The 22,270-nt window shown below is 46.1% G+C and overlaps 1 protein-coding gene across 4 annotated transcripts in view; it reads left to right on the plus strand.

Annotated features, from left to right (window-relative positions):
* The window catches only part of CUX1 (cut like homeobox 1), a 1,380,044-nt gene that overhangs the window by 858,976 nt on the left and 498,798 nt on the right, over positions 1-22,270 (plus strand). For 3 of the 4 annotated variants that reach the window (XM_078679377.1, XM_078679375.1, XM_078679376.1), the window contains one exon: positions 13,203-13,365. The exons of the other annotated variant lie outside the window; for it this stretch is intronic. In XM_078679377.1, coding sequence (XP_078535503.1) covers positions 13,203-13,365 — 163 coding nt within the window. The remainder of the gene's footprint in view (positions 1-13,202; positions 13,366-22,270) is intronic. 4 annotated transcript variants of the gene reach the window in all.

Consider the following 22,270-nt stretch of genomic DNA (forward strand, 5'->3'; position numbering starts at 1 on the left):
GGAAAAAGGAGAGTTTTAAGGGCCTTTCGAAACTTAAAATAGCAGGGTTCAGTGCGAATCTGACTGGGAAGAGAGTTCCACTTTTTTGCCGCATTAACGGAAAAGCGGCGACCCCCCGTTCGTGCCTTCCTAACTCTTGGTACCTTGGCAAGATTTCCAAGGTCCGACCGGAGAGCCCGAGACGATTTGTAAGGGCAGATCAGGCCCCTAAGAACCGGTGGTCCTTTATCCTGAAGAGCCTTATGGGTGATGCAAAGTGATTTAAAGATGACTCTTTCGCGTATTGGCAGCCAGTGAAGTGCTCTCAAGAATGGTCTAGCCGACGCTCTTCTTGAGGCACCCGCAAGCAACCTGGCTGTAGCATTCTGCACCCGTTGAAGGATATTGATGGTAGCTTAAGGGGCCGCTAGAAACAGGGCGTTACTATAATCCAGTCAGGACAGTATTAATCCCTGGATCAGCAGTATCCTGGACTGAGGGGGCAGGAGAGGGAGGACTTTCCGCACTGAGCGCAACAGGCCAAAGCAGATGCCTGCAACCTTCTGTGCCTGCGTCTTAAAGGTAAGGTCAGGCTCAAACCACACCCCTAAGCTTTTAATTTTATCCTTTGGTGTGGGTGGCTCCCCCAAACATGGGGGCCAGGCGGTTTTTGGGATAGATGTAAAGTGATGACCCAGGAGCATAATCTCAGTTTTTGCTCCATTAAGTTTGAGCCGCGAACCCGACATCCAGGAAAATATTCCAGAAAGGCAAGCAGAGAGATTGTCCATGCATCCCTCTTGTTGGGTTAGCGAGACGACTAGTTGGGTGTCGTCCGCGTAGGTCACTGTTTTAATCCCAAAAGGGGCCACTACCTCCTCCAGTGGGGCCATATAAATGTTAAATAAAGTAGGGCTCAAAGAAGAGCCCTGAGGGACACCACACTGGAGGGAGGTGGACTTAGACAGTACACCAGCCTCGCAAACTCTGAAGGAACGGTTACTCAAAAAAGAAGTAAACCATTTCAGGGCCATTCCTGTTACGCCCAGTCTGGCGAGACGGTGGATTAGAATTTCATGGTCCACCGTATCAAATGCTGCACTCAGATCCAGGAGGATCACAACAGCGGATCCCCCTGAATCTAAGATACACCTTGCCTCCTCCGCCACCACTATCAGAGCTGTGTCCGTACCTTGCCCCGGACGGAAGCCAGTTTGTGAGTTACTCAGCAGCTGGTTATCTTCAAGGAATCCTGAGAGCTGTTTGTTAACCATTTTCTCAGCGATTTTACCAAGGCCGGGTAACAAAGAAATCGGACGAAAGTTGGCCAGGTCCAAGGGATCGAGCCCAGGTTTTTTTAAGAGGGTTTTGACCCTGGCCTGTTTCCAACTGGGTGGCACAACCCCGCAGGAAAAAGAGGCATTAAGAAGATCTGTAGCCAATGGGGCAATCGTGTCTGCGATCCTCTTAAGGATATACATGGGCGCAGGATCAGCTGGAGAACCACTTTTCATGGAGGATAAGGCCTTGCAAAAATCCTCCCTGGTGATACAACTGAGGCCGTCCAGCTGAGGGCCAGCGTTTGGGGCGAGGTCTATATTATCATGGGCAGTGGGGACCTTCTGCGGAAGATTGTCAAGGATTCTTAATATCTTGGAATCAAGAAAGTCTGCAAGTTGGTTACATCTTTCTTCTGTGCAATCAGAAGTGCTAACAGGAGAAGGAACATTAAGTAGTTGTTTGACTATCTTAAAGGTTTCTCTAGAGGAGTTGGATCACAAAAGAATTTTGTTCTCAAAAAAGGTCACCTGTGCTTTTTTAAGGGCGGTTTTGTAGAGTCTCAGGGCAGATCGATAAGCCACTTTGTTGTTAACCGCCCAGTCTTTCCTCCATCTGCGTTCTAATGTTTTGCAGATTTTTCTGAGGTCTCTGAGGTGTACCAGGGTGATTTAAAGGTGCTACTTTTCTTTGTGACTGTTTTAAGAGGCAATACTACATTCAAGCCGCTGCTCAGCCAATTACAAAAACTAGTATCTGCAACCAATGGATCTGAGTCACTTTTAGGGGCAGTTTGTTCAAGTACTCGAGTCAACTCTTCTAGAGATAACTTGGGCCACGCCCTTTCTAGAGTGCGAGTTGGAGCTGCTTGTTGTGTCTCCACGCATGTTTTCCAAAAAAATGGCACTAGAAAGTGATCAGACCATGGAACAGGAAGGGGGGGGCTAGAGTTAAGCTGATTACAATTAGAAAAGATAGGATCTAAAAGGTGTCCCTTAACATGTGTTGCCTCTGTATTTATAAGCTTCAGTTCCAAGGATTCAAGATCCGCACGAAGACCTAAGGCAGCTTTATCGTTAGGATCATCAAAATGCAAATTCAAATCCCCTAAAATCAAAAAATTAGGAGATGAGGCAGCTGCCGCAAAAGTAGTTTCTAATAACGATCCTATGAACTGTCTAATACAGCCAGGAGGGCGGTAGATAAGGAGTCCCGAAAGGGATTTATTAGCTGTTATTTGAATACTGAAACGGACACTTTCTGAGTCAGATATTTCATAGTCTTCGAGTCTGCAGGTGAATTTGTCTTTATAGACTATAGCAAGTCCTCCTCCTTTCCCTTGTTGTCTATGTTGGGACTGAATAAGAAATCCATCCGGGAGGGCGACAGCAATATCGAACTCAGAAGAAGATGAAAGCCACGTTTCAGTTAGAAACAGCACGTCGAGGTTACTATCCTGGATCATGAGATTAATCTCAATGGCATGCTTCGGTAGGGACCTGCAATTCAGGAGCGCCATGCAAAGATTGCTCTGGGCCTGCCCACCGATATCCCTGGTAGAGAGGGAGTTGGTGCACCGCTTACACCTCCTGTATAATGGGTCACGGCTCTCAAACTGGCAGCACAGTGAGTCTCCCTTATCTTGGAGCTTCATAAGATGTTCCCTGGGATACGTGATTCGTGATTTAGAGGCATCCGGCATAATAACTGGCCCTAGGCCCGGTCTGGCCCGGACGGGCCCAGACGGGCTTGCCTCTGGCGCGCCTCAGGCGCGCCATCGGCGCGCCCGCCCGCTGCGCGGACGGGGAATAACATTCATTTTATAGCGCTCGGGCCGCCACTCGCCCGACCACTAGTGCGCTGACCTAGCCTTCCACCCCAAGATGGCGGCCGAAGTCGTCACCCCCGGGGAGGCTGCCTGCGAACCGAGCAGAGCCCCAAATCGGCCCTCGGTAAGTCCAAAACAGCAAATTAAGGAGTGCCCCTAATTAAAACAGCAAACAAGTACAATTTAAAATTTTATTCGTTCAATGCGAAAAGTAAGTGAATATTAAGCTCTCAACTGCCTCTTAATCAGGGAGAGAGAAGTAATGGGGGTAGGGTCCTAACTCCCGGCTTTCCGCCTCAGGAGCTCTATGTTCCAAGCCGAATGCTAGCACTAAGATTTCCTTTTGTAGCGCTCGGGCCGCCACTCGCCCGACCACTAGTGCGCTGACCTAGCCTTCCACCCCAAGATGGCGGCCGAAGTCGTCACCCCCGGGGAGGCTGCCTGCGAACCGAGCAGAGCCCAAAATCGGCCCTCTGTAAGTCCAAAACAGCAAATTAATGAGTGCCCCTAATTAAAACAGCAAACAAGTACAATTTAAAATTTTATTCGTTCAATGCGAAAAGTAAGTGAATATTAAGCTCTCAACTGCCTCTTAATCAGGGAGAGAGAAGTAATGGGGGTAGGGTCCTAACTCCCGGCCTTCCGCCTCAGGAGCTCTATGTTCCAAAACATCCTAGTGTCTCTGGATTAAGCAAGGAGAATGTGGTACCCAGAACTTCTGAGCTTGAGCATCTGTCCTACGCTAAGCCTGCATCTTCAGGATGATCTTCTTTCGTGGCAGCAGGTTACTGCACCATATACATCTCCATACGTTGATACTCCATGGCGACAGTTGACTGCTTTCGACCTCACTTCTCAAGTAGTGGATGTCATTGTAGCAGACAGACTCCTGTCCATGAAAACTGTTTACACTGAACGCTGGGATAAGTTTGTGCCTTCATGTATATCCCGTTGTGACAGGACAAGAAAAAGGTGGAGATTGGATGTTGTGTGCAGTATGAGGGTTTATTCTGTCCACCGTCCCTTCTTGGGTACTTTCTTATTTTACAGTTTTAGAAAAGGAGTTAGCACCACTCCTATTCTCCTGTCCCCCCTCCCCCGTCTTCCGTCTCCTGGATGCCCTCGGGAAACATAAACGGGTAGGTGGCTGTTAGCAACCTATTTCTCCACAATGAGTGTCCCTTCACCAATCGCGTCTGTGAACTAGGTCCATGCTCCCTATCTTTATTACCTCATGTTAGGTGTAGCATTGGATTTAGGTGAGTTGGGTGGGGGTGGGGGGTGTTAGGCATATACCCTGTTCCAACGAGCTTCTCCTCACGAGGCTTTGATTCTCCCCCGCCCGTGCTACCCATTAACGATCCACAAACCCATAAGATGAGCCCCGCCCATCTTAGCCTCTCGCTCGTGGACAAAACTTGCCTCGATTCTTGACCGGAGTCACGGCAGCCACGTCCATGGCGCCTTCCCTCTGGTTCTTTGTTTGGTGATCCGGTCCCCTCCTTCCATTCTGGGCTCTTCTCCTGCCACGCTTATTCAGGCCTTCGAGCCACCCTCGGGCCGTGTTGCCTTTGTCCGGTGTCATCGATTCTCCTCTGCGGTCTTCGTTGTCTTCTTCTTGGCTCCTCAGTCTTTTCGCGCCTTCCTCTCCTGACGGCCTACTCTCTCCCCGAGCTGTGTTTTCGTCCTCTGCCTCGGCCCTGCACACATCTACTTCAGGGTCAGGGCACCACAAATGCTAGACCGTGTGTCTCCTGTGCCCCCGGGGTGCCGTCCTGTTGGTGGTTCAGTCTTTCCACCACACCTGTCATCCAGGTCCATTACAAAGTTGACAGATTTTTTTTTTCTTTTTGTGCGGTCTTTAGCTCAGCAAGCATTTGGCGTGGGCAGTTTTAAAGATTGTCAGCCCTTTTCGACTTTTTTCAGTTTACTGGACCAGCCATTCTTATTCAAGTCACCTGTTATGATGCTTTTTCTTAAAGGTCTGGTTCATATGTTTCCACACAGCCCTTTGTGATGCAGCAGTGGTAGCTTCATTTAGTTCTCACTTCCCTTGTGCAGATGTACAGCTGTCCTTTGCATCTACTGACTTTCCAAGCAGAGTTTCTCATAACGATAACGTCCGCAAATAGGAGAGCTGCAAGCCTTCTCGTTATAAAAATTTCTTGCTTGTGTAATTTTCTGAACAATTTTTTGTATTTTGTATATTGTTTATGTACATTTGTCTTATTGTGTTATTTTTCTACTTACTTTACCAATGCAGTTTCTGGTGGATGTGAGTTGTATTGTCAGACTTGAAATGAATGTTTACTTTTAGTAAGTGCTATGTTAAAAAAATGTAAATCATATACACTGAACATATGAACCTAACGGTCATTGTTACTTCTCCGCACAAAATAAATAGCGGTGAAATATATAAACCAGGTACTCTTTTGTCAAATATTATTGTAAATTCGTCCATACCTGGTTTACCAAGGACAAAATCCCCATTGTACTTTACAGCCAGTCAGTCAGTCAAAACAAGCTTTATTCGATTGATTAAAATCATAAAAGCAGAAACAATACAGTAAAATGGCACATTTCATCAAATTGGGAACATACAGCAATCATGATAATAAGAATACATTCAATAGTTATAAAAAGTGGGCATACTACAAATGGATTAAATCAATAAAAACAGTAAAATCCGTGTCTTTAGTCACTCCACCTGAATGTTCGGGGATAGCTTCCCGGTCTCAGAACGCAATAGCAGCTACCAGGAAGCTAGCAGCCCCGTGTCTTTAGTTACTCCACCTGAATGTTCGGGGATAGTTTCCTGGTCTTGATACGCATAGCAGCTACCAGGAAGCTAGCAACCCCGAGCATTACTTTGGTAGTACCCAATAATTGTAGATACCGCAAGGCTGGGCGTACTTGTCGGAAGCCTACTTCTCTCAGGATAGGAATTAGAAACCGCCTTCTACCCTCCTTGTAGTGCTCACAGAACATGACAAAATGCATCAGGGTCTGCTCTGAGAAATTGTCACAGCTGCAAGGACTTGATGAGTCTGGAACCCCCCAGACTGGGAAATCCCCAAGGGAGTATTGAATGATGTTAAACCTGAATCTGATGAGGAGGTGGCGGTGTAAGGGTTTGCTTACAATTTTTAGGTAGGGTTCTAGAGAAGGAGTGGTTAGGAGCAAAAAGTTTGCTCTAACTCTTGGCTTAGTTAATTCCTCCTCCTCCCTAGCCTGGTTCGCCCTTAGCAAGAAATTGTCCTTGATCCATTTTATATCCCCTTTAACTATGTTGGTAGGATGTTTATAAAGGTCTGGCCTACCCAATTTATTCACCATATTTTTAATATATGCTAGCCAGGGAATTTTCGACACTTTATCTAGCGCCATACAGTCCTTAAGAATGCATACAGCCAATAGACACTGGCACCGGCATTTTTTTCCTTTTGCTTCCTGCTCCACAGAAAGGATGGAGGCTTGAGGACTGTTCAGGATTTCTACATCGTGAACCACTTTAACTGCCAACACAAGTTTAAAATGCTGGCCGGTCCAGACCATGGTGGCCTTGAACATGGGAGGTTGGTTGGTGTTTCTGAACCTTCAAGAGACCTATTTTTATCTTTCAGTTTTTCCCCACACCTATGTTCTCCTCGAGGTTCATGGTGGGTCCCAGGATTTTCAGTTTGTGGTTCTCCTATTTGGAATGACAGCAGCATAAGGTGTTGCCTGCCATAGCAGCTTTGCTGTGGCAGTCATAAGTTCATGTATTTCTGTACTTGAATGACTGGCTGGTAACACCGGAATCCCTGATTCTGGAACATTTCCAACAAACTCTTCTCCATGACACTTACTGTTCCATTAGGGTCCAAAAGTCTCCCCTTACTCTCACACAAAGACTAACTATTATTGAAGCAGTCCTTAACACAACCTTTGTGAATACCTTCCCTTCTCAGCGTATCACCACAGTTGTTTGAGCAATTATTCCGATGTGTCTGATTCAAATTCTGATTGCGGTCTTACAAGTACTGCATCTCCTAGGTCTCATGTCCGCATGCATCCTGTTGGTGCTTCAAACCTATTGGCGTTGTGTCAGAGGAGGTAGTGATTGCAACATAAAGGCAGTCTTGAGGCTCAAGTGCAGAATTTCCACAACTGAATCAAAGAAGCATACAGATCTGCTCTAATTAGTAGACCTCCTCCAACCTCTTTTCAGTCCCATGGCAAGATCGTATGATGTGGTTACATATGCCTCATTGGGCTGGGGCTGTCTCTCTGAGCTACAGGACAGTGGAGGGTCTTTAGTTCCTGTCAGAGCAGCTAGTGCACATAAATGTACTGAAGCTTACAGCCACATCCCTTCCATCTCAGGGCAGTGAGTAATGTCCAAAATCAGAAAACACCACCCAGTGGCCAAGGTCAACGGCCACTCAGTCTACCACGCCCCTACATCCCCAATCAATCAACCTCTTTAGCGTGTCCTTACAAGAGAACAGCTACCAGGTGGGAGGCAAAATCCTCTGATTCTTCCTCTGTTGGTGAGCAATAACATTGAACAAATGGTTTCTACAAATTGTTCACAAAGGCTAAGCTTTACCCATCCTTTCTTCCCCACCGCCTCCAGTGACTGATGGACTACCATCTCTTTATTTTGCGGTAGGAAGTGCAAGCCCATTTGGCCAAAGTGGCTGTTGCGAGGGTGCCAGCGTTAAGAAGTAGGACATGGCGGTTATACCTGCTACTTTCTGGTGTCTACGAAACATGGAGGCTTGCGGACGATTTTAGACCTGTGCCCTCTCAATGCCTTCCTCCAGAAGGAGAAATTCAGAATGCTCACCCTATCCCAGGTCCAATCTGCCTTAGATCCTGGAAACTGGATGGTGGGATAGGACCTGGGTGATGCCTATTTCCATTCAGCCGTCCAGCCGGTGCTACCTGCAGGTTTGGAGTGGGACAGGAGCATTTTCAATTTGCAGTGCGCCCCTTTGATCTCACCAGTGCTCCTTGAGTATTCACAAAAGTGATGGTAGTGGTGGCAGCACACCTTCGGAGGTCTGGGGTGCTACTCTTCCCTACCTTGATAACTGACTGTTGAAGGCGAGCTCGCCCCAGGCAATCGTCCACCATCTTGAGACTGCAGGAAACCTCCTCTCATAATAAGGGTTCACTATTCACATGCCAAAGTCACATGTGCCGACTCCTCAGAGGCTCCCTTTCATGGGAGCCATTCTGTACAAGGTTCAGTTTCTTGCCTTCCCCCTGAGAAAAAGGGTCCAGGATATTCAGGCTTTGATCTCGTCTTTTAGCCTCAGTCCTGAATTTGAGTGAGTTTGGCTAGTGAGGCTGATGGCATCCCGTATCCTGCTGGTCGAACATGCCAGGTGGCATATGCAGGCTCTGCAGGAGCATTTGAAGTATCAGTGCGCTCAGCATCAAGGAGACCACACCAACCACGTTCAGATTTCAGGAGGAGACTGCAAAAGTCTTGCAGAGGTTGTTGTTGAACCACAATTGGATGAATAGCAGATCCCTTTATCTACCCCAGAGGTCCAAGTGGGACTGATGCATTGCTTTTGGGCTGCTACGGCCATCTGGTAGAGGCCTCTGGTCTCTGGCGGAGTCCCAGTTTCACATCAGCCTGCTGGAGCTAAGGGTCATTCACTTAGCGCTGAAAGCCTTTCTCCTGTCTATTATGGGGTTAGACTGGTTCAGGTGCTCAAAGACAACACCACTGCCATGTGGTATTGCAACAAATATGGCAGGATGGGGTCTCGGACCCTGTGCCAGGAGTCTGGGAATGGCTGGACTGCCAGGATATTGGCAAACCATATTGTGTTTTTTTAATACCAGGGTGGACAAACTCAACCATCAGTGCCTACCAGATCACAAGTGGTAGAAACGCCTAGCGATGGAGCAGGGTCTCTTCTGCGAATGGGGAGAACCTGGCTTGATCTATTCGCACCGCTGAGAACTTGCAATGTCTGCACTTCTGTCTGTTGGAGATTCCAAGGCATTACTAAGTCAGAGACGCGTTCCACCTTAAGTTGAACTCTGGACCACAGCTGTCCTGATCAAGAAGATCAGGACTGACCGGCCCAAAGTTATGCTAGTGGCTCCGGATTGGGCATAGAGATTTAAGTATCCAGCACTCCTGGTATTGAGGATATGTTCTTTGATCAGGCTGGCACTCCCGGAGGACTTGCTGTTGCAGCAACACCTTAATGTTTGGAGATTGAGCAGAGGCAGCTGAATACACTAGACCTTCCTCTGATGGTGGTTGATGTCATCTTGGCAGTCAGACATCCATCAACAAAAACTCTATACACTTGTCATTGGTACAAATTTGTGGTTTGGTGCAGCACAAGCCATATTGACCGACACTAGAAGGGCTACAACACATGTTCCCCCTTCTCTACTTGTTATGCCCCTATGGGACCTTAATCTGATCCAGACTTACTTGATGCTCAGTCAGTTTGAGACGCTTTACAGCTTAATATTAAGACAATGTTCCTCATCACCTTGCCACTTGAGTGATATTCAGGCTCTTTGTGTTAATCCACCATGCACTACCTTCTTCCCAGACAAACTGGTTCTGCAGACACAAGTATCTTTTCTACCGAATAGTGTGATGGTGTTCCACGTCGGTGAAGCTATCAACTGCCTGCGTTCTTTGCTCCACCTCACCCTTCTAAGGAGGAGTAGATGCTCCATCGCTTCAGACCCAAGAGTGCTCAGCTTTTGCATTGATCATACCAGGGAGCCCCGGTTTGGAGATCAGTTCTTTGTGGGGTTCTTTATAGCAATAAAACGCAAGGCAGTGCAGAAGAGAACCATCTTCTGCTAGATCTTGCTGCGCACGGCCAAAAAAGCAGCCTCCAGAAGGACTGCGTGCTCATTCTAACAGAACAAAGATACAACCTCTGCGTTAGCATGCAAAGTCCCTGCCCCAGACATATGCCACATGGGTGTTTACGTTGGCGTCCCTCCATACAGTCTGAAAGCACTATTGTCTGGACATCCAGGTTCGCTGAGAACGGCAGTATGCCCGATCAGTCCTGCAGGACTTTCTAGTTAGTCCATTCACAGACCGACCTCCAACTAGATAGTGCTTTCGTATAGCCTTATAGCCCGCCGTATAGGGCTATACCGGCTATTAAAGGCCCTCTCCAGCGTTAAAGGCCCCGAGCCGAAGGCGAGGGCCTTTAACAAGGGAGAGGGACTTTAATAGCGGTATAGCCCATCTACGAAGGGCTATCAGGCTATTAGAACATTCTGTCACTAGGGGACAGAATGTTCTAAGAAAAGAAACAAAGCCTTTTGGGAGCGTGTGGGGATTGGAATCCCCTCAGGTTCCCTGAAGCCTTTGTTCACAGCCAGAGCTGTGAACAAAGAAACATTGGAATGTTGGAGCTCCAGGCTTATACCAGCCATTATAAGCCCAGAGCACACCATTGTTTTCAATGGAGCTCCCAACATTCCAATGTTCTAATATCTGTTCAAAAAGTGAGAAATCTGAAGGTTAGGTAAGAAGAAGTCAATTATCTTTGGTAACGTTCTTGCTCATAGAGGCTCTTATCTATCCTCAGATTCTCACTGGCCCTCCCTATTCTATGATTGGAGTCTATTCATTAATAAGATCCCAAGTTTATTAATCTGCACACTGGTCACAACCAGTTTCCTCTTAGGGCTCTGCGTCTGGGGGTGCGGACAGCCTCAAAAGCAACTGACATACGCATAGAGGTGTGGCATTTAGATAGCCTCCACACACAATTTCCGTAGCGGATCAACGTCTGTGTCCAGACCCACTCTGACTCCTGGGAATATTCAAAAGGTGATGAATCTGTGGGCTAGATAGTCTCTTATAGAAAGAGCGTTACAGAAAGTAACTAACTTGTTAATTTTTCCTACCACATTGGAACTGTACCTTCTTTTTAACCATCCCGATAAGGAAATCCTATTTCAAATCACTGTCTTGATCATTTGTAGAGCCCTGGTTTGTGTTGTCTCCATCTTAATTGCTGGTTGTCTTATCTGAGGCAAAGAAAACTTTTCAGTGGCTTGTACTTAAGTGATTTGTTTCTTTCCGCTACATTGTTTTCCCACCCCCGCCCGCCCTTGGACTATATCGCTCTTACAACCATGCACAGGTCTCTCAAGGCATCCAAAACTCTTCTCATTTGTTGCTCCCCAGCTTCTTCCTGTATCAAACGTTTTCTTATTTTTTTACTTATTTGTTTTGGCTAGGGTCCATCAACTGCATACTGCTACTGACCCATTTGTTTCTGTTTCTTGTATAGCATCACACGCATACAATGTTTTTAATTTATAATTCTAAAGCTTCCATCAAACATCTTGGACCAGTAAATTCAACTTCAAACAAAAATGCCAAAATGGAAACCAGTACATCACGTGGATGCACACACAGCTTTTGGAATGCCTTTTCATTATTAGAAAAAATACTCTCAAATGGCTGCTCATGTATGCATATGTCTCTTGATGTACCAGCATCTGCTTATATTCAACTTGGGAACTCAGGTTTGCTTTGCGGGATCTCAAATTTCGATTTGGTGTACAATTTGGGAATAAAGCCTATAAGTATTTCAGACCAACACTTTCCCTGCTTTTAAAGAAAGTGTAGTTTTGCAGTCTCTTTAGCATCACAATATCTCACTTTTGGGGCACCGCCACACACAATGTTACAGTAGCGTAGTCTTGACAGGATCAAGGCCATTGTCAGTTCAATGCGTAGGAATAGGCCAAGTAGCAAAATTAGTATTCAGTACAGCGTGAGGTAGAAGTTGGTTTTTTACCAAAATTTTGAGTTGTTGGTCAAAAAGCTTTTTTCATCGACCAATACTTCATATACTCCCTGCACCTTGTACAGTAAGCTTCTAATTCCTATGGGCAAATTAACGGCACCCTATCATCTAGAGGAGTTCTGGTTCTGATGACCACGGTCCTGATGCCTTTGAGGCAGAGGTAGTTCTTCATCCAGAGGATGCACCTAGTTCAAAGAAACAATGATACTTTTCTCCTGGTCTTCATGGCAGTGAAGCGGACTGTAGCTGGGGATTAATATTATCAGCGTTGTGGTATAACCTGTGCCAAAAGTCTTGTGTTCACATTAAAAAGTGTAGTGAAAGATCGTGAACCTTGTGGAACTCTGCTTACAGCAGGTTAGTCAAAGAAAATTCTGATACATTGGCTGCTGTTTGATAAGAATGAATGGCACAGCCAATAGGTATAATGAAGAATAAGTAACTGTGAGTGCTATACATTGAGGTAGGAATGTTCTTTTCGGATATCATCATTGCAGGCTTGGTCCCCCGTTTTGTCTTAAACCTGACTATCTTTTGTGTAGTATGTTATGTCCTACAAAATCCTGAGGTGGCAGTTGTCCTGCGGATGCTTAAAAATAAGTTAATTTGTCCTTTGATGGGTGTGAAGGCAGAATCGGTATTGGGGCTTTAAGGGGCAAGAATCATTTCAGTTTAGTGTGGAACCTCTTCAGCGGCCTCATGGATCAGAACTCATTTTAGAAACTAGCATGTCAATCTAAAAATAATCCAGTTCTGTAAAAGAAGAATTATGTTTAAGTTTAGTCATACTACATCGATATGCTTTATAGATTCACATGCAATCTTTATTTCCATCACAAGATGAATATTGATTATGTTCTCATAATTTCATGAAAATTCTGGAAAGTGTGAGAGTTGTAGTGCCTACAGACTAGGGGAGTGTTGGTAAAAAGTTCTTCTGAGCATTGAAAAAAGCCTCAATGTAGGACTAAGTGAAATTAGTATGTCATTTTAATCTGTTTCACATAAGACTCTGACTGCAGTATTATTGCAAACAATTAAATAACTCTATAAAAGAAACCACTGAATGACAGCCACACTTACAGGTGAGTGATATATTCTTACTGAATGTGTTTAAAGACACTTAAAAAATAAGAAAAATGTTCATTGTTTTGAACGAAGATATTTATTGGGTTGTTATTGGTTGCAACTAATTTTTGTTAAAATGACTAGACATAAACAAACCCATATATGCACACATAATAATAACTGTATATAATAGTATACTATTGTTTCTGCATTAAAAATAGGTTTTGTTTCTTAAGGTGTTGGGTCTATCGCAAGGAAGTGTCAGTGATATGCTGTCAAGGCCTAAACCATGGAGCAAATTGACACAAAAAGGGCGAGAACCGTTTATTCGTATGCAACTATGGTTGAATGGTGATCTTGGACAAAGTGTCCTACCTCTGCAAGGACATCAAGAGCAAGGTAATTACTTAGCGTGTGTTGTAATCGAATCAAAATTGTACACTGTGTTATGACCACCAGTGGTGACCATGATGCAAAGTCTAAGCCCATGTTTAATGATGCTTCACAGTCCAACTAGTCTTAATATGTTGTTGCCTATTGTAATATGCAAAAGGATCACTTCCACCATTTTATGCTTTTCTTCTGCAACTCAAACAGACCACTACAGGCTGTGGCTGTTTTCAATCACCGACCTGTTATAATACATCTGAGTTTATTCGCACACTACTAGGTGGTGGTGTTTGGCTCTCTGTCGTTGGCACTCTGTCGACTCTATCCTGCCTTGGTAATGAAGCCCGAGCCATGTATAACCACCACCCTTGCACCATGACATCAGTTCCTTTATGTATGTGCCTTCCCACATGGATCCAGAGCTCACTGCCTCATTTATCGGTCTTTGACAGAACTTATTTTGCAAATATTTTAGTGTGAAAGGGACATCACTCCTCATAAAAACTACAGGCTTTAAACCTTTCAGGGACAGTCATAAGCAGACGTCATTTAAAGACCCCATCAGGTATGTCTCTGGTGTTTGGGTTAATCATCCGACTCAGTCATGTGATCGAGAGAGAGGTCCTCTTTCCACTCAACTTCATCAGGTAAGTTAAGGTCCAAAAAGAATAAATGTGAGTCTCCTTTGTAGGAAGCTAGCTCTTTATATAGTATACCAAAGAGAGGAATGCTGTAAAGAGTACAGGTATCCCTTATAAGTGGACAGGGGCTTGCCCTAGCAAGCCCAAGGTGCCCAATCTGGGGTAGTGCGGTGAAGCATTTTTAGACTATCAGAGAGGAGTGTTAGACATATTTTTACACAGTCAATAAATGATGTACACACTCAAAAAGGAGGTCCACACCAATTTAGAAAAATAACAGGTATTTTTATATATATATTTTGAAACCAAAAAGTTCGTAAAGTGGTAAGTACTTTTTCGAAATTAACGTTTTAAAGTTTTAGCAATGTTACCCAACAGTGCACTTGTACGCGTAATACTTTCGAGATAGAATACTCACTGCAAACATAAACTTCCAATACTTTTCTGTGGGGCCCCTTTCGGTCATGAGGTGGTAGAGGGACAAGACCAAAGTTCCACCAGCAGATCGGCCCTGGTGAGGCTGGGTGCAGAGGTGCTGAATGGGTTGGTAGACTTATGTGATAGAAAGGTAGGGGTCCACCTGGAAATATCCTGCAACGGGGGACTTTGGGACAAGTTCGGGAGCTCCCAAAGGGCTGGTGAGAGGGGAGGGGAGGGGCTCGGTCGTGAGGGTCCTGGGAGCATGGGGGAGCAGAAGGTTTCCTTAGGCCCAGGCCTGGTTGCTCGCGTGCAGCGTGTCTGTGGCCTACTGGCTCTCGTGTGTCAAGGCGCTGTCGGTTGCCCGTCCGGACCAGCAAGGGGGACAAAATTAAAGGACAGCTGGACTACTCTTGGTGCTGGCCTCTGCGGTGCTGACGCTCCTTGTCATCTGGTCGTTGATGGTGTCATTGGAGTCCGGACTAGACTTTCAACAAGTTTTGGTTGCAGCAATGGTCTAGTAACATGGGTATCGGTTCAGGAGGTCTTGTGGAGGCCCTTGCGTTTTCAGGCTTGGCAGGAAGACGGACCTGATCTCCTTGAGTGCGCTAACCTAATGGGTGGCTCCTGCTAACTGTACCTGGTGAGCAGCAGCTTCTGTAAACCGGACATCACATTGATGCCTGCAGGCTGCAGGGGAGTAGCTTCTCTACTCCAAGGGAGATGCTGGCTGCTTGGCGGGACTTGTGGAGGAAGCACAACTGCAGGACAAATCAGGTCTTTGCAGTTGTCGAGTTTTTGTGCAGCAGGCTGAGTTTGGCCCCAAATGGCCTCAGCTGTTCTTGCGGGAATCGGCTCTACAGTGCCCTCTTCTTCTTTTCAGTCAGAGGAATCTGAAGTTCTGGATTCTAGGAGCCCTCTAAATACGAAATTTAGGGGCGTTGAAGGAGGGAAGAGTAGTAGCCAATGGACTACCTACCCTTGGGTTCACTACGCCACTTACATGACCAGTTCCTGTGGGTAGGGGGCATAACTTTGTCCCAGTTTCCTAAATTCTGCCGTCACCAAGTTGGCAGAATTTTCCTAGAGTGGGACACATCAGGCACCTCACCTTGGGCTGTGACTGATCTGGTTGTGCTCCATGCCTACTTCGCATACTCATTTCATGCCTGTCCTGGTGCCATATGGGTCTCAGGGCAGGGGGTGGCACCTCTCAGATCTGGGGGGTGCCAGAGTCGCATGTCAAAGGCGTCATGGATTTGAAGCCTCTGGCTTTGATATGCTGATTGCTAGCCATCCTGTTTGGAGGAGATTTAAAACACCTCTGGCCAGAGTAGCCATTGTTCCTGAGCTCTGAGACTGGGGGCTCTCTCCTTCTAGAGAGTCAGAAGCGCGTCTTTGGTGGCAGGCCGAACTGGACCAGTCAGCCAGCACAGTAGTGGACTCGTAGGTTTCAGGGGGTACCTCTAAGGTACGCTCTGGGTGCAGGTATTAATACATCCCTCACTGTAATCAGTGTGGGTTTATACAATATGTTTGATAGCAAGCATTTTTGGTTTCAGTTAAGCCATTGTGTTGCTGGAGCACTCATAATAACCAGTGCCCAGTACATATACTAAAGATGGGTTCCCTGCTTACTTGCAATGTCTAAGAATCGACTTATACATGATAGGGGCTTATCTGATTATGCAGATATGTTCACACATGTATCATAATTCACCCTGCCTTAGGGCTGTAAGGCCTGCTAGAGGGGTGACTTACATATATTGCATGCAGTGTCTGTAGACATGGCACACAAGAGATGTGCCATGTTGTGTCTTCTCTTTTGTCTGCACTGTGTTAGCAGCCTGCAATGGTAGTTTGCATCAGTGTGGTGAGGGGTCCCTTAGGGTGGTATAATACATGCTGCAGTCCTTTAGGCCCCTCTTAAGTACCCATTCCCTAGGTACCATGGGTACCATCTACTAGGGACATACAGGGGTGCAAAAGGTATTGCCAATTGGGAGGACAACTGTACAATTTTAGGGAAATAGGCACGGGGGGCTGGTTAGCAGGAACCCAGTACACTTCTGTCAAAATTGTATCATTTACCAAAAATGTGGGAGACCATGGCATAAAGAGGCACTTTCCTACACCCTTCTTGCCAACGCTCTCGTCAAGAGAAGTTGTGTGAATGTCAGTGTCTCTACCAACCTCGTTCCTAGTCCCATGCTGCAGAGCTGATCCTCAGCTCCTCCTGATCCACCCCGAATACCTGTGTTCTTCAGAAAGGCTGCAACAGATCGTAGCCTTTTAGGAGGCCATGTTTCGTATGTTCAGCACATGACTGGACCCCACTGGCATGCCTACAGACCCCACGAATCTGAGAAGGCCTCCAGTCGTACTGCCACCAGCAGACCTGTCCCCAATCCTATTGATTCTGCTGCCGGGCCCACCCAATCCGGCCCAAATGCCTATCTCGCCTTCTGAACCATCACAGAGATCCTCGCCGCTTCCCCATTTGTCGATACCCACACCAACACTGGAGGAAGAACACACTGGCATTTCAGACATGGAAGCAGGAATGTCAGGAATGACAAAACCACTACCAAAACATTTTTCATTTACAGAATCCCTGAGGGTGAGGATGGGGATGACAGTTCTCAACTTTGTGGAAGAAAATCAGTTTGTAGATCTCCAAGATGCCCCTGGAGTAGATACTGTCCCTGAAACTGGCCTCAACTCTCCATCTCATACTTCCACTCAGGATTTTGCAAACTTTGCTATGGTCATTAGGAGAGCTTCAGAACTCCTCGACCTCCAACTGCCATAAGTAGAGGTAAAACGAATATTCTCCGAGAAGTCCTGCTACGTGGGCAAGCTTTTTCAGAGCCACTCCTTCCATTCAGCAACGCCCTAACAGATACCTTAATTGGCACTTTGGCTAAACCTGGATGGTGCCTACCTGTGAAAAGGCAAAAATTGCCAGAAGACATAAATTTGTTCCGAGGGACACCCCTTTTCTCCTCCAGTACCCTACATGCGAGGATCTTTTGAGGCATGCTTTCACAAGTAAGTTTAACCCTAACTCTGTCTCTAGTACATACCCAGATAGGGTTTTCAAACGAATGGAGGATTTTGGGAAGACCGTTTCCTATTTGTCAGCCTAGCCTTAGATAGTTAACTCCATTTGCCTCATAGGTCATTACTCGCACGCGATATAGGGCATGATGAGTGAAATATTGCCTGCAGACCCTGATGAGTTTAGCGATAATTTGACTTAGATCATACAAGTGGACAGGGTACTGTGAAGTAAGTCATCAGATCAGGGCTGGGAACCAACAATAGCTCAGTTAGGGTAGTTTGTTCCAGCCTGATGCTTTGCCGCAAAGCCGGAATGAGATCTGCGTGCTAGTGTAGTCCAGGTGTCACTGTTGGACATACCATTTGGTGGTACCCATCTCTCCAGAGACAAGGCTGATTCATCTCTGGAGCACTTCAAAGAAAAGAGGGCCAATAGCGCTCTTTTGGCCTTTTAGCGTTTGTGATCCAGTATTCCCAACACTACCGCCCTTCGGTAGTGTAACAGAGGCAATGGCAATGCCAAGGCCCTCCCTTGCAACAACAGATCGCCCAATCTTTTCGAGGTAGAGGTTGGGAATCCTGTCTACAGCATCCAGGCCCTCAGGGACAATGCACTACCCAGTCTGCCAGCTTTGACTTGGATTTGCAGGCCGCCTATTTCCACATCCTGTGCTGCAGTCCCACAGACATTATCTATGGTTTCAAGTTGTCTCGGAGCATTTTCAGTTCTCTGTGTTACCCTTCGGCTTCACCAGCACCCCTCGAGTGTTCCCAAAACTGATGGTAGTGGTTGCTGCACATTTCGGAAGTTGAAATAGCCAGTTTTCCCATACCTCGACGACTATTTCTTAAAGGTGGCTTGCTTCAGCCAGTCATGGACCACCTCCAAATGTAGGGAAACTCCTGACATCACTGTAGCCATCCTAGATAAGGTGCCGTTTGAGCCTTCCCTCCATGTTGAGTCCGGGACATTCAGGCTGTAATCCTGATTTTTCAATCTTTGGACTTGGACGCAGTCAGAGAGTTTTTAACCTTTTTGCCATCCTGCTTCCAGCAGGTCGACCAATGCCAGTGGCACGGGCAGGCTCTGTAGTGGTATCTGAAGTCTCAGTGGGCTCAGCACTAAGGGAACCGGTCAGATTACTTCCAGATATCGGAGTAGGCTGCAAAAGATCTCCAGTGGGTATTGCTAGACCACAATTGGACCAGTGGCAGACCCCACTCCTTGCCCCACTCAGAGCTGGTGGTTGTGATGGATGCAGCATTGCTGGGTTAGGAAGGCGTCCTGGGAGAAGTGGCTTTGAGCACTCCACATCAATCTACTGGATTTGCTTGGCACTACAAACCTTCCTCATATCCTTCAGGGGAACAGGTGCACACCCTCATGGACTAAACTGCTGCCATGTGGAAGAGCAACAAGCTGCCAGGAGGCGTTACACCTCTGTACCTGGCAGGATCTTTAAATTGCAGGTTAGATGAACTCAGGCGACTTTGCCTAGTGGATAGTGAACTATGGTTAAATTCAGAAGTAGTCCAAGGGGTCTTCAAGCAATAGGGAGAACCCTGGCTCTATCTTTTTGCCTCTGCTGAGAATGCACACTGCATACTCTTAACATGCCCTGCTTTTCATTCACTGACAGTTGCAAGCAGGGCCTGGCTGGTGGCCAGACTCTTTTGCCACCCACCTTAGCATACTGTCTGGCCCTGCACCTAACCACAACCATAATAACCTTCTCCCTTATATATATATATATATATATATATATATATATATATATATATATATATATATATATATATATATATATATATATATATATATATATATATATATATATATTATTGTTAAATTCTATGACATTCACAAATTAGCGAAATGTGCTTGTTTTCTAAATACAAAAACGGTGGTCCTGTAGATTTTCTGAAAACGCAAATATACTACAAGCTCAATGAATTTCATTTACCTTTTTCCCATGCAAATTTTGGATGCCCGTGCGTACATATCTACACTCTCAAGCTCTTAGCAGTACTTGTAATGACTCCCCAGTCATCTCTGAAATTCCAAGAAGGCAAATGTGGTTAACGCAATTTTCCTATTTGTCAATTAAGCTGACCTGACATATAAAATAATTTCAGGCCTGCCGAACACCTTTTTTTAAACACAAGTATGTCAAAAACATACTTACCAAATTAACCTCAAACCATAAAAGGCATGCTTTCTGAGTAAAGTTCTGCTTTAATGCCAAATTTGCTGTAAATCTATCTGTTCAGCCTGTTTTGCTGTACTGATTTGAAACACTTCTATGCCTCCCTCCATCCGTCATTTATTATTTTGTCTGTGTCTATCTCTATGCAACTTGGAAAACTAGTTGTATAAAGATTGCAAAATTTTGTAAAGATTCAGCATGTTGTGACAAACATATTAACATATATTTATGCCACAGCAGTGAAAATAAATGTGGCCCAGTTATACTACAATAGAGCGAACATAACACAAGACACCGTTTTCATAACGTGACTGTAAATACATGTTTCGAATACTCCTGCTATCTAGTGTTGGGTGAGGTCGTTAGCAAGCTTTTTCTTTGAGGAGCTTTGAGTCACAAGATAACTTTGGACTCCTCCCATAGCCCACAATGCACCAGGGCAAAGACTTCACCTAAGAATTTTTTTCCATCCTCTGGTTCAGTCATACCATCAGTCTGGGACTGATAATGTCTTCTTTTAGACCTTTTGTGCCAATTATTGAGGATTTGACCCCAGCGACTGAAGAGTTCACTGGATCATCAAGCATTTAGGACTAGATTTTGAGCAGCTTTAATGTGACTTTCTTGATCCTGACATATTGAAAATGGCTGTTGTGGGATGGTATTACGAAGAAAATACCAAAATACCCTTCCAATTCTGCCCCAAACACAATTTGAAAATATTCGTGGTCCGACCCGCACTATGGGGCCGATTATGATGGTGGAAGGACCTGGGCCGTCCGCCACCATAGAGTAGGAGGGACCGTCCGCTGGGGCAGCGGCGGTCCCTCCGTGCAAATTAGGATGTGACCGCCACCCTGGCGGTCACATCCTGTATTTTTATCATTGCAGCGGGTGCTGCTTGAAGCAGCACCCGCCGCAATGACAAAACTGTAAGTTGTGCATTTGCATGCACAAAGCGGCAGGCACCTCGCGGTGCCTGCCGCTTTGTGCAGGCAAATGCAGGGGGGTACCATAGGTACCCCCCATGTGCACCCCCCACACCCCCTTCACCCCTGGGGGCCCGCAACGGGCCCCCAAAAACAAATCCGTATGCCTTTACACGGCGGAAATGCCGCCATGTAAAGGCATCTTTCTGCAGACATCCTAATATGGCTGGCGGTGTCTGATAGACACCGCCAGCCATGTTAATGCTTTTCCGCCGCGGGCGGAATCCGCCCGCGGCGGTAAAGCGGAGGACAGATAGTGAGACCCACCACGCCCGCGGCGGTAAAGCGGAGGACAGATAGTGAGACCCACCAGCCATCCTAATATGGCGGTGGGTCTTTCAAGGCTCAGCGGCGGATTTCCCGCATCCTCCGGGCCGGCGGTGGCTTCCGCCGGCCCGGTGGATGCGGGAAATCCGCAATCGTAATAGGCCCCTTTGTCTGTAACCTGCCTCCAGAGCAGTAGGAGTCGACTTGTTCCACATGTATGGCATTTAAACGAATGAAGACCATTCGCTACTGACTCAAACGCTGCTGGGCACATCACAGGATGTAGAATTTAGACCCAGGTCTTGACAAGACACTGGACATGTCAAAATCCTGAAAACATCATTGGTGCAGAAGGAGAGGAGCCTGGATGTTTGGTAATGCAAGTGAGCCTTTAATACACACTACACAATGTGTCATTCATCGAAAATAGAGCATGTTAACACAACAGCACTAAAAACTCACTAGCAAAGTGCTAGGATCCACAGATATTTGTGTTGCTCTCCCCCCACACGTCAAGAGTACTTCCAGTAATAAGAAAAAAAACTGAAAATTCTTACAAAAGTCGTGATTCCCTTTCATTCAAATCTGAAAAATGCATTGCCTATTTTTTCCCGCACCCAGAAATGAAGTCTGAATGAATGAATTTGTACTTGTAAAGCGCACTGGGGTTTCCTGGCGCTGTACGCATACCGCTGTGGAACCCTTCCTGGGTTTTCCCTGTGAAATGCCCACTCCTGGGCATCCTGGACACCCCCAAGGTGAAGCCAGGCATCCCAGCGCTGGTGGGGCCACCAAGCTATTGCCCAGAGTTGCAGAGTGGGACCCATGATTAGAATATGCACCGAGGCGAGAATGATCAGGTCAGAGGAAATTGAGCCCAAGACCCGCCGGGGCGGAAATTGAACCCTGGTCCCGGGCCAGACCTCTGCATCAGGGTCTGCCGCTCTAACCATTGAGCCACACTTCTCCATGGGTGTTTTACTTACAAAAACTAAATCTATAAGCAAGGCAAAGCATCTGTCGCTTTTGCAAAACCTCGTACAGGCAATCCTATTTTGAAGGGTGGTTTTACTAAACCGATTGTTAGGTGTGTACAAACATGCTAAACTAGAGCTTAAACCTTAATTGCATATAGTGCTTCAACCAGATTCCATAGGCAGCTACATTTACCTTTCTGTGCATATTACGATGGTAGACTTATAGAAACATTGTGCCTGCTCAGTTCAACAGCAACACAGATTACAAATGGAAACTGTTACTAACCATTTGTCCGTAACATGGAAATATTTAATGTGCCCCTATGAAATTTGAGTGTTTATACTTCTTGTGC

Source organism: Lissotriton helveticus, chromosome 3_1 (assembly GCF_964261635.1).
Source record: "Lissotriton helveticus chromosome 3_1, aLisHel1.1, whole genome shotgun sequence".
NCBI lineage: Eukaryota > Metazoa > Chordata > Amphibia > Caudata > Salamandridae > Lissotriton > Lissotriton helveticus.